This window comes from Lampetra planeri, chromosome 56 (genome assembly GCF_965212315.1).
Source record: "Lampetra planeri chromosome 56, kcLamPlan1.2.h2, whole genome shotgun sequence".
Lineage (NCBI taxonomy): Eukaryota > Metazoa > Chordata > Hyperoartia > Petromyzontiformes > Petromyzontidae > Lampetra > Lampetra planeri.
This window is the reverse complement of record NC_136162.1, coordinates 2,163,211-2,180,928: the sequence shown is the minus strand read 5'-3', so window position 1 is coordinate 2,180,928 and position 17,718 is coordinate 2,163,211. Positions and strand designations below refer to the sequence as shown.

The 17,718-nt window shown below is 51.2% G+C and overlaps 1 protein-coding gene across 7 annotated transcripts in view; it reads left to right on the top strand.

Moving 5' to 3' along the window:
* Window positions 1-933: 933 nt before the first annotated feature.
* LOC144735711 (uncharacterized) overlaps window positions 934-17,718 on the top strand; it is a 29,268-nt gene continuing 12,483 nt past the window's right edge. For 2 of the 7 annotated variants that reach the window (XM_078618213.1, XM_078618208.1), the window contains exons 1-13: window positions 937-1,184; window positions 3,652-3,914; window positions 5,171-5,288; window positions 5,630-5,708; window positions 6,557-6,646; window positions 7,230-7,286; window positions 8,443-8,506; window positions 9,070-9,144; window positions 12,844-12,988; window positions 13,891-13,963; window positions 15,870-15,999; window positions 16,468-16,583; window positions 17,481-17,550. In XM_078618213.1, the coding sequence (XP_078474339.1) occupies window positions 3,654-3,914; window positions 5,171-5,288; window positions 5,630-5,708; window positions 6,557-6,646; window positions 7,230-7,286; window positions 8,443-8,506; window positions 9,070-9,144; window positions 12,844-12,988; window positions 13,891-13,963; window positions 15,870-15,999; window positions 16,468-16,583; window positions 17,481-17,550 (1,278 nt within the window). In that variant the 5' untranslated portion in view covers window positions 937-1,184; window positions 3,652-3,653. Of the gene's footprint in view, window positions 1,185-3,651; window positions 3,915-5,170; window positions 5,289-5,629; window positions 5,709-6,556; window positions 6,647-7,229; window positions 7,287-8,442; window positions 8,507-9,069; window positions 9,145-11,644; window positions 11,671-12,843; window positions 12,989-13,890; window positions 13,964-15,869; window positions 16,000-16,467; window positions 16,584-17,480; window positions 17,551-17,718 lie in introns of those variants that run through there. The other 5 variants (XR_013588677.1, XM_078618210.1, XM_078618212.1 and 2 more) reach the window with 5 other exon arrangements.

Below are 17,718 nucleotides of genomic sequence, written 5' to 3'. Positions count from 1 at the left end.
AGCTCCCAGCCCATGCAGCGAGACGTCAGACATCGTGTGGAATAGAGTACTTTGGCCGTGTCCATGAAATGTATAATTATATCATTGAGTCAGCTCGTCACACACATTTCGTTACACGTGGTTGCGGTTCGGCGAGGTGACCAGCAGGTGGCAGTACAGCAAGTGAGTTATAAAATTTCACTTTCAGACGCTTTCGACGTTAGACCCTCGTATTTGTGGGTTTTTTTATTCTGGTTTTTCGGTTTCCTCCGAAACGAAGCCAACAACTGTCATTCACGGAATTGGCCACATCCCAGGGTAGCAGCACCCTCCCTGACGTGAGGCGTGAGACTCAGCGAGGCTATCTTGGATTATCGCATTGTTATCAACACTCAAGCAATGAAACGCGTCTGAGAGAGCATCACCCGAGGAGATGGAGCGATTACATAAGTTGATTTGCAGAGGCTGGGTGGAATGTTACATCGGGAGATCGTGAGAAATGGAGGCAGCTTTGCGAGTTCTTCATCCAGCAGTGGATTGATGATTACTGGATTACAAATGTCAACCCTCTCAACATCCCGTTGGACTTTTTTGTGTTTCTACGTTAGCAGTGGGGCAAAAGGCACGTTAAAAAAAACTCAACATATTCGTCCAGAACATAGACAACCCACGTTCTACAAAGAAGAGTCATGGTCCGAAACGTCGCCTATTATATATATGGCAATGCGTGCGGTTGCCCAGGGGGTGGCGTGAGATGCCAATGGCTGGTTCCGAACCGCTCGCGTTGTCAATGCAGGTTCCGGGGCCTTGAGTTTAGTCTATGCAGGTTCTGGGGCCTTGTGAGTGTTGTCTATGCAGGTTCTGGGGCCTTGAGTGTTGTCCATGCAGGTTCCGGGTCTTGACTGTTGTCCATGCAGGTTCCGGGGCCTTGAGTGTTGTCTATGCAAGTTCCGGGGCCTTGAGTGTTGTCCATGCAGGTTTTGGGGCCCCGCGTCTCGGTGTCCATTCATTGCTGCCCGTCGACGTTTGTGTCGGGGCTCGGTTCGGTCGATGCGGGCGCCGTCTTTCTGTGCTCGTTCGCTTAGAAAACAACAACAACGACGACGGCGGCGGCGGGGAGGAGGAGGAGGAGGAGGCCAAGGCGTTGGTGTAGGCGGCGGCGAGAGCCTCCACCGTCAGGCGAGAGAAGTCGGACGCACGGGAAGGTACAGTGGCGACGTCCACTCCGGGCGCTCGCCTCGACAACAGACGGAGTTCACGACAGGCGGCGACCCGCAACACAACAACACACAACACACACCACACAACAACACCACACAACAACACCACACAACAACACACCAAACTAACACACAACAACACACCACAACAACACAACAACAACACAACACGCAACAACAACAAACACCACACAACACACAACAACACACCACACAACAACACCACACAACAACACCACACAACAACACACCAAACTAACACACAACAACACACCACAACAACACAACAACAACACAACACGCAACAACAACAAACACCACACAACACACAACAACACACCACAACAACAACACACAACAACACACTAACACGCAACAACACACAACACACGGCGACCCGCAACACAACAGCACACAACAGCACACAACAACACACAACAGCACACAACAACACACAACAACACACAACAGCACACAACAACACACAACAACACACAACAACACACGGCGACCCGCAACACAACAACACACAACAACACACAACAGCACACAACACACGGCGACCCGCAACAACACACCGCGACTAGCAACACAACACAAGGCCCAGCAGACCTCAACATTTAGCTCCTGAACCTATTACCATATGCAAGAATAAACTATAGACGTATCGTCATCATCGTCGTCATCGTCTTCCACACACGCGACACTGCGCACGGGTGATCTGTGAACAGACATGGCCCTGCCATGGGGGTGTGGAATGTCCGCGTGAGACGACTTCACGCCTTGGGCCCGTCTCGACCCGAGCCGTGTTGTGTACTTTGCCTCCTGGCGGCACTCGGAAGGGTCAACACGTTTCTGAACCAACTTTAGCTTCTTATAGCATCGCACAGAGTCGCGTACAAGCACAAGGCTCCCTTAGCCGCCCCCCATGTAGATCAGTGTCAATGGGAGATCTTTACACTCGGGGTGGGTTACGAGTCACAACTGTGTTCCGCCAAATGCGGGTTTCGTTTATCAAAGTACAAAGGTTTGTGGAGGTTTTAACTTCCACCAAAAATGTTGCGGTGAATCCACGACTGGACGAAGAACCTCACTGTTGTTGGTCACGTGGGGTTGTCAACCATACTTCACCACAATCGGTGTGGGTTGGTGAACGGTGCGTCCAAGATCTGTGCACACATCACCCGCCACTCATGGCCAAGCCCCAGGAGTCAAACTCAGGTGGCTGGGCTCGTGGGCAGTGCCCTTAACCGCTGCGCTTCACTCGGCCCTTGTAAAAGCCATAGGATGGATATACAATTTTTCCACATTAAAAAAAAAATCGAATTCATCTTCTTGGTTCTTTCGGTAAAGTCACGTGGAAGGGAAATAAGAAAATAAAAAAAACATAATAAAATACAATTCTCACGACGTTTCGGCCATAACGCAAGCAGCCGTCCTCGGGTGAAGAACAGGGCAGTCTTTCAGACGACCATACTTCACCACAGCCCTGTTCTTCACCTGAGGACGGCTGCTTGCGTTGTGGCCGAAACGTCGTGAGAATTGTATTTTATTGTGTTTTATTGTATTTTTTATTATTTTATTATTTCCCTTTTACGTGACTTTACCGAAACAACCAAGAAGATGAATCCCTGCAGCCACGAAAGCTTTAAATCGAAATCTAATTCAAGCCAGGGCATTTCTTTTTTACTTTGCACGTTATTGAAATTAACAAACACTTAATGAGAATAAGCTTAACTGTAATTGTTAACAATCGTAATGTATCCCAACTTTTAATTAGCAAACCATCGATGGCCCAGCCTTTTTTAAAGTTCCCCTTCCAAGGCGTGCATTGTGAACTCCATAAAACTTATCTGTGCCGCTGACCATGTCGTACAAAGTTTACTGCATTATCCTGCTGTTAGAACTATCATAAACCATTTTATGTCGAGAACATGTTTAAACAAGCCAGGACGAACACTGAACCATTACAAAAATGACATCACCGGTTTGTGGCGTACATTCGAAAGGCCTGCGTGAAGATTGCGCGTTGTAAACGATGGTGATAGCAGTGCTGAGTCTCTAAGGCAGCAGGGTCCTGTATTGGAATGTTTGTCCAGTTCCGTTAATGAGTGTTTGGCTTCGTGTGGCAGGCAATCATAGAAGCCACAGGAAACTCTTGTTGTCTACGGGATAACATGAAAGTTCTGCACAAAAAGATTCAGCTTAACCTTGCTAAGTTTTCAAGTTGCAGCCACATTGAGAATATTCATCTCGAGTGCCCGATTAGTGCGGCTAAGATGCTTTCATTGATGGAGAATCGTCATTTGTGGGCTGTTTTGCAAGTGACAGGCCTCCTGAAATGAAGTCGTGGGCCTCATAAATCAAAGTCGTGGGGCCATCGGTTCCTGACCCCCTGCTTTAGAGGATCTGTCGTCTTGTCGCCGCGTGCGTTTGTGCATGCGTGAAACAGGAATGTTGACCAAGCAGAGCAAGCAGCGTTCGTTTCCCCGGCTGGTGTGCTCGTGCCTGGGTGGTGGTGGCGGCAGCGGCGGTAGTGGGGAGAGAGGAGGAGGAGGTGGGATCAAGGATGGGGAGGGCGGTGACGACAGCCTCATCCTTGACCTCTCCCATACGCGTCTCCACACGGTGCCCCCACAAGTGTACACGCCACCCAGTGCTCAGTCTCTGCAAGAGATTCACCTGGACGGAAACTACATTCAGGACTTGCCAAAGGTTGCGAGCAAGCACACGCGCGCACGCACGCACGTGCCTCCGTACCGAAACGTGGTCCGCACAGCGCTGCAACGTCGCTGCGTACTCGGTGGGGGGGCTGGGGTGGGGTTGTGTGGGAAAAACACACAAGTATGTGTGTTTAATGCAGACATGAGTCCTTCCTAAAGGTTTCTGGTGTTTTAACATCTTAACACAACTGTTTAATTGCCAGAATGGCTAAAACCAATTCTTATTTTGTAATTACACATGTTGTTTAAGTTTCATGGTCATAGGCAAATATTAAGCCATCTAGCCCTGTCTATATTTTAATGTTATACTGGTAGGAACGAAGTGGACCAGACCACCAATAGATTATATCGTCCGTCCATCCGTCCGTCCGTCCGTCCGTGTATCAACATCGCCCCCTACTGCAAACACTTGGCAGGACCCTACAAAAACCTTTTGACTCAGTGGGGCTTTCCTGGCTTAACAAGTGTAATAATACATTATGTTTATATTCTTTGGTTATTCGTTCCTACCAGCCCACCCCGCAGGGTCCTGTTTTATTGTATTTAGAAAATCAATCATCTTAAACGCTCAACTCTATATTACAGGGCGATTATTTTATTAATTATGATTTATAAACTCTATATGTTACTTATAAAAAACACTTCTTTTTGTAAATAACATACCAGAAGTTGTCCTGCCATGCAAATGTAGAATTTTCAACTCTTATTCGTCCAACACATGTGAGTTTTAGCGGGGAACTGTCACATCACCAAACATACGGATCAAAAAGCACTGATTCCCACGTGATTAACTTTAAACGTAGGTCCTCATCCAGTACAATTAGCCCATGTATTTGGGTTAGGTCGCATGGCGGTAGTGTTTTGCCATAATGATTGTCATTAACCCTCCACCACGCGACTATATTGTCACATTAGCCCAGTATTATTATGCACATGTTGCACATATTTATTGATCCAATTCTGACCGATGAAGCTCCTCGCCATTGGCCTGAGACCTCTCACGGCTGAATTCCACTTGCACGCACGGCGACGTTCGGTTCAAGCTGCTCTGAGCGTCGTCAGCAAGCGCGCTCGGAAAGTCTGTGCGCTGCCTTAGCTGTAGCGCGCGGTGAGAGGAGACGCTGTGCCTTGTCCATGCGTTCACCTTGTCCGTGCGTTCACCTTGCCTGTGCATTCACCTTGTCCATGTGTTCACCCTGTCCGTGCGTTCGCTCTGTCCGTGCGTTCACCTTTACCGTGCGTGCACAGGAGCTGTGCGCCCTTCCTCTGCTGCGGGTTCTCAGCGTCGCTGACAATGACCTGGCCAGCCTGCCGCCTGCCATCGGAAGCCTGGCCGGCCTGCGTCGCATCGACGCAAGTCGTAACGGCAAGGAGAGACGCACGCACACTCGTGACGTACAGCCAGGGGTAAGCCCGTGGGGGCTGATGTTTAGCCGGGCGGCGGTGGCGACACACGCCTGTAATCCAGCACCGAGGCAGCCAGGGTCGGTGCAATGCACAAACGTTGTAAAACTTTCTTCCCGTGGGCATCGAGAAGGACACATACCCTGGTGAGCTAGGGTACGGCTCCTCCTCGGACATCAGACCGAACAACACGCAATACAACCTGGCAACACATTGGATAGCTGTCACGGAGGAAATGTTGTCATGGGGCTACAGGTGAGAGGTGTTGGACTGACTGGAGGCCTTTTATTTTTTTCCTCGCAGAGCTGCGGGACATCCCAGACAACATCAGGAGTTGCCGGCAACTGAGTGTGGTGAATGTGAGCAACAACACACTCTCCAGGTGACTTAATATGCAACATTTGAAACCAATTGAATGACCGCAGGATAATTTCTACACTCGATAACGATGCGCAGCCCTTTGCCAATCAACTTACATGCTGGTCAGTGTGAATTGGTGGGAGTGGGCAAGGGGGCGTCGGGTGTGGAGTGTCGGGTAGTGGCGGCATGGTGAACACCATCCAGTAAATCTCATCCAGTCTCACTACTGCCTGGGGGGTGCCTTGGAGATGAGTACCGCCCACCCACTGCACAGCCTCGGTCTGGCACCACCCTAATCATTTCAATCAGTTTGGCCCTGCAAAGGATGGCTTACACGTTATCCTGTCGATCCAACTTCCCCTCTTGGTTATGGCAATTGCTCCATCTGCTGACGAAAGTTGCGCCCGAGTCCTGTCTGCTCTCCGATTCCTCTTGTTTATTAATGATCCCCGTTCTCTTAGTGTAACTCTATGCCTTGCGATGCCTATTGCATTACATTCCATTGTTGTCTCTGGTGCTAAGCAAAGTTTAGCCGGCCTTGACAAGCCTGCGGCAGGCCAGGATGGAAGCAGGTGTCACGCTCTCATCTGACCTCTCAATAGTTTCTTCCGTCTGTGGAGCTACTTGGTAGCTCATGCTTCTTTGCCACAAACCCTGTCAACTAAGCCAAGCCCTGAAATCAATCGCTGAGACCGCACGTTGCAGGCCAGCGTGAAATAGTAAACATGCCTAGCAGGGCCTTTTTGAAGTTCCCTTGAGTGCAGTGATGGCGGTGGCCCTTCTGCCAGCGACGTAGCGAGGGCATTGCGGTACTGCGCCTTTGCCTTGAGCGAAGTGTCCCGAGCAGCGTGATACGCGTGTTGCCGCCAGGCTGCCGGACGGCCTTACGCAGCTGGTGAGCCTGACGGAGCTCTACCTCAGCGACGTGCTCCTGGAGTTCCTGCCGGCTAGTCTGGGGCGGTGAGTCCTCGCACATCGCACCCGGCGGCGTCGTCAAGCGCATGCGGTCACGCACCAGCTGCCACCCGGCTATCTAACTGTTCAACTACCCACCGATTGTTGGTTCGATTGCTTGACTTGTCGGATAGCACGAACATATTTGGAGAAAAAAACTGTTATATATTTACGCGATCTAACCCACAAAAAACATTTTTATGGATGATATTGGTCGTGAAAGCCTGCGTGTTAAACAGAGAAAAACGGTTGAATCTCCTGTTCCCACGTGTGCCCCTGGACGGGTGGTCATGGATGGGGTTTGGTGACGTCATCTTGAGCTGAGTCGTGCTCAGCGTGATTGTAGGAGGTTTTCCCGCACTCAAGCGGTCGGATATTGGGGGGGGGGGGGGGAATGTCTGTTTTTAACAGGGCCTGAGTAATAGACCATAAAAGAGGAGTTGATTTCAATAATTTGTTGCTGAATCGACTAAATCGACGAGTCGCCTCAGCTCTAGTAAAGCTGTGCGTGAAGGGCCGGACGGCTCTGTCGTGCTGCCATTGGTGAGCAGGCTGAGAGCCAATCGTCTGCTGCCCTGTCTGTGCGCAGGCTGTGCAAGCTGCGCGTGCTGGAGCTGAGGGACAACCACCTCAACTCGCTGCCAAAGTGAGCCCCGCCCGGCACTCCACTCACCCGCCAGAGACATTGCCCACAAGAACAGAGATCTACCATATTCTCTGCATTATAAGGCACTTTTTATTCCCCCCCTGTGTTTTAAAGTAAAAGTTGAGGGTGAGTCTTGTAATCCGGTAGTCGTGTGGTGTGTTTCCAGATTTGTAAGCCTTTACTGACACCGGGCACAAGTTTGGGGTGCGTTTTATTTTCGAGTTGCGTCTTATAATCCAGAGGGTATGGTAATTGGCGACGTTTCAGACAATGGCCATACTTCATTGTAGAGAGATGGAGAGGTCAGAGAGACTGAGTGATAGAAGCCTCCACGATGTACCATGGGGCCCTGATAGAAATTACATTTTAAGAATGTTCTTAGATGAACATACAATAATAATATATAATTTACTTATTGGTTCAGGGAAGTCATAGGACTCTTTTTTCAGGCGGGTCCTGCTGCATTGGGTTTTAATTTAAGAAGTCTTTAGCAAATAAATGACTTGTTTATACGTGTTGGAGGAAATCGGAGCACCCGGAGAGAAAAAAAGAAGCGCGACGGGAAAACGCTCTATCTCCGTAAGAATGGAAACAGGTGGCGATTAGTCCACTTGCTGTACCGCCTTCTCCTGGCGAACCAGGGTATTGCACCTCCTCGACACCCACGGGAAGAGAGTTTCACAAGATGTGTGCGGTGATCCACCAATCCTCGTGTCCACAGCGCTGGGTTACATGCGACGCGTGTAGCCACCGCTTTCCAGCAGTCTTAAATTGTTACTTTGAAAGGTACCCATGAGTAGATATAGTGTAACGAACGAACCCTTCAAAGTCAAACATTTATTACGCGTAAACTCATTTGTATGACGAGTAAAATGATCTAGAGCTGCTGACACATTGCACTCTTGGTAACCGTATTGAAGTGTGATATCATCCTGAAGAGGAACCCATTCTCTCCAGCGTAGCGCATTCCTGGGCCACGCCAGACCCAAACAGCAGGTTGAATATCGATTGTGCAAGAGCTAGCAGAGTGAAGGAAGTCGTTTTGAGGTTTTTTGTCATCATTGACGTTGGCCGCGATGGCCTCTCTCGGACTTGACGCCAAAACTTTGTTGACCTTCTGCTTGTCTGTGACCTATGACCCCCGACCCCCCGGCAGGGCTATGCACCGGCTGAGCCAGTTAAGACGGCTGGACCTGGGCTGCAATGACTTCAGTCACGTGGTGAGGGCCGCCGCACGGACGTCATGCCGTCATGTGGGCTCGCCAAAGTCCACCCTCATTTTGTGGCCCACGGCGCAGCATGGCTGAAGAGCCCTGCTGTTGTGTATGTGTGCATTGTGTATTGGGCAGGCCGCCCAAGTAAATAGTGTTGGTGTAGTCCTTTAAAGTACTTTGCGTCGTTTGCTTCGTAGCGGTTGTTAAAGTTCCCCCGATGGAATTTATACCCAGCAGGCCATTGCTTATCGGCGTCATGGTCCTAATGTGTCATATCATAAAAAAATTACACCGCATATTGTATCTAGCGCGGAATTATAATTATCGCCCCCTACCGGCAAAATAATGCCCGCTGGGAAGGCCAGGTGCTGAGTCACTTGTGACACACAGGACCAGCCGCCACTGGGGCTGCCCTTTTAGTTGCGCTGTTGAGATGAAAGTCGCTTATCGTGTGTTAAAGCGCTCTTGAGATGCCCCGGCCGACAGAAGGTGCTGTCCTAAAGAACCATCCTCACCATGGTCATAACGATGACGTCTGGTCCGCACGCGTGCGTGTGTGCGGATGTCAGCCGCCTGTGCTGCAGCAGCTGACCACCCTAGAGGAGCTATTGATGGACGGAAACTCTCTGCTCATCCTCCCCGCGGTACGTGCTGTGCTCACGGCATCCGGGGAACCTGAGGTCATGGTGTCTCCCTGCTCATACGAGCATTAAGCCAGTGATTCTCAAACCGTTAGGGGGCTGCCCCCCCCCTCCCCCCAAATACTTTTTGGGATGGCGGGGGGGCTGCAAAATGCATCATCCATACACAAAACACACAAACACAACACAAAGCACACAAACAAAGCGCACAAACACAACACAAAACACACAAACAACACAAAGCACACAAACAAAGCGCACAAACACAACACAAAACACACAAGCACAACACAAAGCACACAAACAAAGCGCACAAACACAAAACAAAACACACAAAGCACACAAACACAACACAAAGCGCACAAACACAACACAAAGCACATGCCTTACCAACGCTGCGTTGACCAGAGGCGTGGCCTCGTGATCTCCCTGTGTTTTGTGGCCTTTGGAACGTGCGATGGGGTGTGGGGAAGGTGGCGCGGGGGGGGGGGTTGTGGGGGTGGGGCTGGGACCAGTGGTCTTGATTGGCGGGCCGCCTTACCCTATTAGTTGAGAACCATGGCACTGAGCGATGCTTACTAATAATATACAAAATAATTCGTACATTTGGTGATCGCGGCAGTCTTGCAGCATAAGGCCCCGTGTCACAAGTAGGCTGCCAATGGGGGGCGATGTAAATTTTCATCTTTGGAAAAAATATGACCATGATGCCGTGCACATGGCCTATTCTTTTTCTAATAACACACGAAATTAACTTCAGAATGAAATTTAATCTGACGATATTTTTTCTTCTCGTGACCAGATGACGAGGCTGAGACCATAAACTCACTCCACTTTAGATGTGATTTTATTTGTTGACTCGGGCTAAGTCAACTTTCAGCCTTGAGCTGTTTCACGAGTGACCCACGGAGGACCTTGGTGAAAAAAGAAAGTGACAGCAAATAAATCCGAACATTGCAGACGCTGTGTAGCAAACACATTCAAGGAAACCAACATTCAAGCCATGCACCGCTCAAGTAACAGTGGCAGGTGATGCAGCGCATCAAAGTAGCGATGTAGTACATAGCAGAAATATTACACCAACTTGTATGTATGTATGTATGGTGAACTTATTTTGCACCGTGCGTAGCCAACCATGCTAATCGAAGGTGCAGGGGAAGGACAAGAAACTAAACACAAACAGCAGGGGTTTGCTGACCACATGTGCAAGAAAAGGGAGATCTTCAATCAAGGAAGAAATTTTAAAAGACCACAGGGAAGGGAGCAAGGATTTAAGCCGAAAGCATGAAACAAGCTCGTTCCAATAGTGAGGGGCGGCAACGCGAGATGACTTCTCGCCGCAGCCGGATCTCAGTCTGGGTGCATTCAGGAGAGGTGGGAGGAGCTGCTAAGGCGACGAGGACTCCAGTGAGAGGCCGTCACGGAGGGGATCAGCCGACTTGTTGTGGAGGATTGTGAGGAAGGATGATGCCCCGAGTAAAGATCGTACAAAGATGTTGTGGAGACCATGTTGGCTGTGTCCTCAGCAAATATGAATTTATATCAGAGTGGATTAGAGATTTATCTGCGTCGTTGAGTGAGAACAAATTGTGGCCCAGAATAGAGCCTTGAGAAACACCCTTTGTGATGGGGGTCTCATCAGTTGAAATGTAGTCTCCAGACTACAAGCCGAGAACGGTTGTAGAGGTAACTACGGACCCAGCTTGTTGCCAAGTAGGCGTGCCCAGTCGACTGAGAACCCGGTTTTAATCGCGGGCGGCTGGAACCTGGATTCTAACCCAGATCTCGGCAGCCCGAGCTCAGCGCTCCATCCCTGGAGGCCACTGGAATTGATAATCTTTACAACTGGCCTGTTTGAGCTTGGAGACAACACACATGGTGATACATTTCTAGACACCCCACTGATTTCTATCCCGTTTTCTTATTAGCAGGTAATTGACTATTTTGAAAGCTATAGCTGTCATATCCATACCTGTTAACCCATGCGGTTTACCCGTATTCTTGTAGAGGGAAATTGAGTTTTCAGGTCCATACATCGTACAGCCGTTTCAATACGGGCAACAACAACAAACATGTTTTTGTCTATTTGTTTGTGTTTCTCCCTTGTGATGGGACTTTGTAGGATGAACGTTGAGATTTATAAGGGCACGGGGTGACCAATAAAGTCTGAATTGGTCTGTGATTAGGTAGGCTCTGATAAGGGGTTGACAGGTTTGCATATCTACAGAAGAAAGAGAATATAAAAAAGTGGATTAAGATTGACGGGCGACGTGTTTGGGCTTTGTAAAAAAAATGTTGTTTCCTCTTTCATGTATCCCTGTAATATCGATGAGGTATCTACAAATGGACCGCCCTGTATAATATTTCCACAATTGACAATGTACATGACCCATCCCGGTGAAGGTGACCTCGGCTGTGTCCTACCAGATGCTGCCACAGTGAAGTCGTGTGCTGAGTTTCCCCCCTCTTGGCCACTGGCCTTCTTTTCTCTCCGTCTGTCCAGGGAACTTTCTCGGTGGCGTTTAGCAGGTGAGCCCAGTGGACGTGGGAGCAGGGAGCGACCTTTTTTTCGAGAACATTGTAGCGTGAGGTCACCCATTTACGCGACCTCATTCGGCATCCAGGTCGCTTTCCTGCTGCACGTTTGGTTTAGGATTCACTCCCTGCTCTGCAAAGGAATACGCAGCCCACGAAACGTATACAAGCGTTCAGGCGTTGTAAACGCATACTGGGTGGAGCGGGCGCACAGTGGTTAGCGTGCTGCTCTATGAGCCCGGCGACCTGGGTTTGATTCCCGGCCGTAGCTAAAACATCAGTGGCGAGTGATATATTGAACCGGTCCTTGGACCGTCCCTCCTCCCCACCTCTTTCACCAACTCGCACTGACCAATTTGTTGAAGTATGATCAAGCAACCCCTAGACCGACAGCGGTGTGGGGAGGCCTTCAACCGGCAGTGGATTTACAAAGGTTGTTACATTATGATATAATAACATCCAAACATGCATCTTTCGTCCGAAGCAATATATTGATTTCTGTCCATTTTTTCGTGCTTTGCGGAATTGCGAGCACACCAGCCTCTGGCCTATAACGAATGGTAACTGTTGTGTTTCCGCTTGCGTGGGTTCCGCTTTGAGCGTTGCTGCTGCCCTTGGTTGCGTGATTGTGTTTGTTTATCGTCTTGGTACACGTTTGCGCGCTGCCCGTCGTGTCGGCGTTTTGCGTGGCATGTGCTTTCCTGTGACGCCGTGGAGAGGTCCTGAACCAATCCAGAACATTTCCACAAAATCTTGATTCACTTGCTGGGTTTCTACTTAACTTACTTTGCTGAAATAAGCGCCGTTGATTTGAACATTCAATGGTTCGGGAAAAACCAACCCTAGCCTTCACATGTTTTATTATTCGAGTAGTTGTTAGTTGGTGGAGTAGTTATCTGGATAGTTAAATCGTTGGTTTGTCATATGACCGTGTGATTGGCTGGCCGGGTGTAATGCTGACCCAACGGTTGCACAACATCTTGGCTCCACAATTTACTGTTCGGTTCTCTGACTGCTCGCAAGCCAGCTTGTGATTGAATTGCCTTACTCATTTGCTCGCATAGTCATCGGGACTGTCTTTTTTCCCATGCTCTTTCTAAGATGACCTGCGCCGCCTGCGCCACGGTCTTGCGGTAACAACGTTACGAGTCTTTGCTGGGCTTGCAGATGCTCGGGCACTTGGCTGCGCTCAGCTACCTGGACGTGAGCGAGAACCGCCTGTGCACCGTCGCAGCGGAGATCGAGCGCTGCCAGGACCTGCAGGACCTCCTCCTGTCGTCCAATCAGCTGCCGTGCCTGCCTGCCTCTCTCGGTCAGTTGCGGTTCGGGGGGGAGGGTGGGAGCGAAAACGCTCTGCGGTCTGCAGGGTAACAGTCCTCCGAGTTCAAGGAGAGTAACGCTTCACGTTTAATAGAACTCGATATAAACGGTTGGCTCACAAGAGTGCTGCAGTGGCAAGGTGGGAAATGTTGCGCTGTGCTCTGAATCCAGCGACCTGAGTCCGATTCCCGGCCACGACGGCTAACATCAGCGGACAGTGATGTGAACTGATCGCCGTCTCCTTGGTGACGTGTGGTCAATCAACCTCCATGACCAACGCGGGGTGGGGAAGCCTTCATTCAGCAGTGGATTGCAAAACGCTCGACGTTTTATGTAATCTTTGTGGAGAGAAAAGGCTGTGCACAATACAGTAAGAAGTGTTTTGCACCACTAGGTGGCAGACTTTACCTACAATTATACCTGCACGCGAGCACGTGCTGTTCAAATGCCCACATGGCAATGAATCCGGTCGCCCAAGAGACTGCACCAAGAACTTGACATTTAGATTCATCTTGTGTGTAGCTGAGTAAATATCAACGTTGTGACCTATATCCAAGCATAAAGCCACGCGACGGATTCAGGTGAAGCCGGGTGTTCGACCGCTGCCACTGCCTCTATTGATTTTGTGCAGTGGATCACAAACGGAGCAGGTGGTGTCCACATTCCTTGCTGTCCCGCCTTCTCCTCGCGAGCCAGGGAATGGCACCTCCTCAACGCCCACAGGAAGGGAGTTTCACACCATCTTTGTGTGACCCACCAACCCTCGCTGCCATCTCCACGGCGCTCGGTTACCATCGGCCACGAGCAGCGTAGCTACCGACCCCCGGTCGCGTTGCCCTTCTGAGCGCTGGTGAATTAGACGCGGCTGTGGGTTTGCTGTGCGGGTGTTGGCAGGAGGCCTCAAGAAGCTGAAGACGCTCAAGGTGGATGGAAACAAGCTGACAGAACTCCCCGGCACCATAGGAGGGTAACACCACCACCCCAAGCATTGCACTCCAAATACAAAGGACAAAGATCTCCGTTTAGCCTGCATTGGCTGCAAATGAAATAATCTCCGCATGCACAGTGGCACTTGATTAAATGCCTCCGCAACTCAAAGCTCTTACATCGCATCTCCTCTAAATCATTGAAAGGGCATCCCCAGTGGCAACTATTTTCTGTGTGGCAAAAGTTGGCTCGACAGCGGCCTGCAAGTGGGAGCTTTTCTCTGAGTCTAGGCGGGGAATTGACTAAGTCATACCAAAGTTGAGTGATTTGCACGGCAGTCTTTTAATTGTGGACCATCATGCCGCCACGCATGCGTATTTTTACGGTTAATACAGCGGGCATTTTAACCTTAAAATACACAACGTCCGCATTAACCAGGGCGGCCTGTTGGTACCGAACCTCGAACCTTTGCCAGAACCACACTCTTGGCACACCCGAGGACATGTGCACTCACCACGTGCACCCCCACTCACCACGTGCACTCCCTACACGCAATGCTCGGCCACATTACTACATTCAGCGTGGATAAACTCAGCCTCCACACTTGGATTTTAAGATTCTATCCCTCTCCATCTTTCTGCCAAAGGGTTAGTTGGGCATTGACAAAGAAAGTGGAACAAAAGCTGAGAGGTGGACACAAGAGGCGTGGAGAGATGCACGCTAGGAATATTACGCTGACAGACGTAGATAGGAAACGCATGGATCGGAGAGCACACATCACTCTCACTCTTAAGAAGTATAAATAGGTTTGGGCAGGACTCGTCACGGCGAGAAAGGACGCTGGCCAACGGCCGAGACGTAGAGATGGAGTGGCAGCAGAAACCAGGAGCGCGTCCGACACAAAGACTACCGTGGACATGGAGCGATTAAATCAACTCGTGCGCAGGTGCCGGATGTAATGTTACGTCTAAAACGAATGAGCGTTGGTGCCAGCTTGAGGAAGCCTTCATCCAGCAGTGGATTGACTGGCTGATGATGAATAGGCTTTACAATTCAACGGCTCTAAATTTATATCCAGTCGCCCCTTGCAACCAAGCATATTGCGTCATCGGGGCCGGGCACTCGAACCACAAAGCAACTCGACAAACACAAAAGTGGAGACGTTCTGCTGGCTTTCATGGTTATTCGCCTTTTGTGGCTGAGAAGTTCAAATTTTATAGTGGTTTTGTCGCCAGTCAATAGACGTTATGTAACAGCGTTGGGCCCGCAATGTTGAGGGGCCTGGTTTTGAATCCTCTTCTCGGCCCGGTCACCAGCGATTGCACAGATTATGTCGCTTTGGAAGAACGGCATCGTTTGCAGCAAGAGGAGCCCCGCAAATGGGCAAGGGCTACATGAGCCAAAGTGCATTTATCGCCGCTGGTTTATATATTTATTTTTAATACAGTTCTTCAGCACAGCGACAAGCAACATGACTAAAGTTGTAACAGATGAGAGACGACACATTTTTGTTGTCGTTCCCCCGCACCTCTGATTAGCACGGTTGACTACGTACAGTGTGAAATAAGCTTAACATACATACAACATACGTACATTTCTTTAATGGAGCAAGGTTATTATAAGTGCTTGGAAACAGAGATGATGATGATGACGACGACGATGACTGTGACGATGGTTATGACGGTGACGATGGAGACGATGGAGACGATGGTGATGATGGTGACGATGGTGACGACGGTGACGATGGAGACGATGGTGATGATGGTGATGTTGGTGACGATGGAGACGATGGTGACGGTGGTGACGATGGTGATGATGGTGATGATGGTGATGACGATGGTAACGATGGTGACGATGGTGATGATGGTGACGATGGAGACGATGGTGATGATGGTGATGATGGTAACGATGGTGATGATGGTGATGGCACCGCGACCCCTGCACAGGCTGCTGCTGCTGGAGGAGTTTGACTGCAGCTACAACGAGCTGGTGACGCTGCCGCGCACCATCGGGCACCTGCACCACATGCACACGCTGCTCGCCGACTTCAACAGCCTCACTCACCTCCCCCCAGAGGTGAGGCCCGCCCCTCGCTCACCACGCGGCGACCGGCCCTTCGCGTCGTTACGGAGCGGCGCAGCAGTGCCGCCGGCTCCCTAGAGGGTATCTGGCCTATCCATCCACGCCACCAGCCAGACGGCTCAGGAAAAGGTGGGGAGGTACCCACTCTTTACCCCACCGCACACGGCCTGCTGGTCATAGACCAACTGTGCTGAACGCATTCACACCGCTGGGTGGACAGGGGAGCGGTGGTGGCGGGGTGGGGGGGGTTTAAGAAACCGGCCCCGTGGTTTGAACCCCCGCGCCGGGAGATGGAATCGAACCGGCGACCTCCGGAGTGCAAGCCTGGCGCGCCGCTGGCCGCCGTGCCCCTGTGGCGGCTCCCCTGTGGGATACCCCGGTGGGAACGAGGTCACGAGTTGTTGCGCAATGCGGGAGCCTGCGAGTGACGGCTTGCCGCGCTGTGCCTGCGATTGGCGGAAGGTGGGGAGCTGCCGCGCCGCGCGCGTCGTGTCCCTGGCCAGCAACCAGCTGGCCTGGCTGCCCTCGGAGATGAGTCGCCTCCAGCGGCTGCGCGTGCTCAACCTCGCGCACAACCGGTGAGCCGCCCCGTCCGCCGCGTCGTCGTGCGCACTCACTCACACACTCACGCACACACGCACTCACACGCACATGGTGCCACCCTCGTGGAAACCCGCTGTCGTCATCCCCGTTGGCCATGATCTACGCGCTGCCCGGTGAAGGCTTCCCCGTGCCGTCGCCACAGCTCGTGGTTTTGAGATGCCACATTCCGTCTCGTGCAATCCCACACTGCTCGGTGGGCCCCATCGTGACCCCCACGCATCGCTCCTAGACACACAGCGAGGGGCTCCGTGGAACGCAGGTTGCCCACCATTGTGCGAGCGCCCACACACGAGTCGATTTTGTCGCCGCGTCTTTGTGGTGGATGTTTTCCCGAGCGCGGATGTCCCCTTGGGCTGCCACTCCATTATTAGTCTCGACCATCGGCCTTCATTTTTTCGAGCGACCTGTCCTGTGGTGCCTCTTGCGTTTGCTCTTTAATGCGCATGTTGCTCTTTCCCGATATGGGAAAGAAAGTAACTGTGTTTAGTCTATGCATAAACTGGCTCCTGCCATTGGAATATGGAATGTCCACCGTTGGTTTTAGGGCCACCATTATCGATGAGGCCTTGCTCGTTAGAACCGACAGACCGTTTGACTTTCCTGATGAATGAATATTTGAACCCCTGGCAGAGGTCAAAGAGGCTTTGTGAGTAACTTGGAATTCCTTCATTCCCCCATGACCCCTGTGTCCCCCCTTGCACCCCTGTGTCCCCCCTTGCACCCCCTGCGTTCACGTAACCCCCTGTGTCCCCCCTTGCACCCCCTGCGTTCACGTGCCCCTCTGCGTTCCCCCACACTCTCCGTGTTCCCCTGGCCCCCCACGTTCCCTCGCACCCCCGACATTCCTCCCCCCCGCGCCCCCTGTGTCGCAGGCTCCGGGCTCTCCCCCTCTCCTTCATGAGACTGCGTTCCCTCTCCGCCCTCTGGCTCTCCGACAACCAGGTGTGCCTCCCTCCACTCGTACCTGCGTGCCCTTGGGAGGAAGAGCCGATGGCCAAACCACGTGGAATCCGCCCGATCTCGTCAGATCTCGTAGGCTAAGCAGGGCTGAACCTGGGGCTAGGCGGTGAGCAGCAGGCGGCACTTCCACACGTCTGCGCTCCGTGCCTT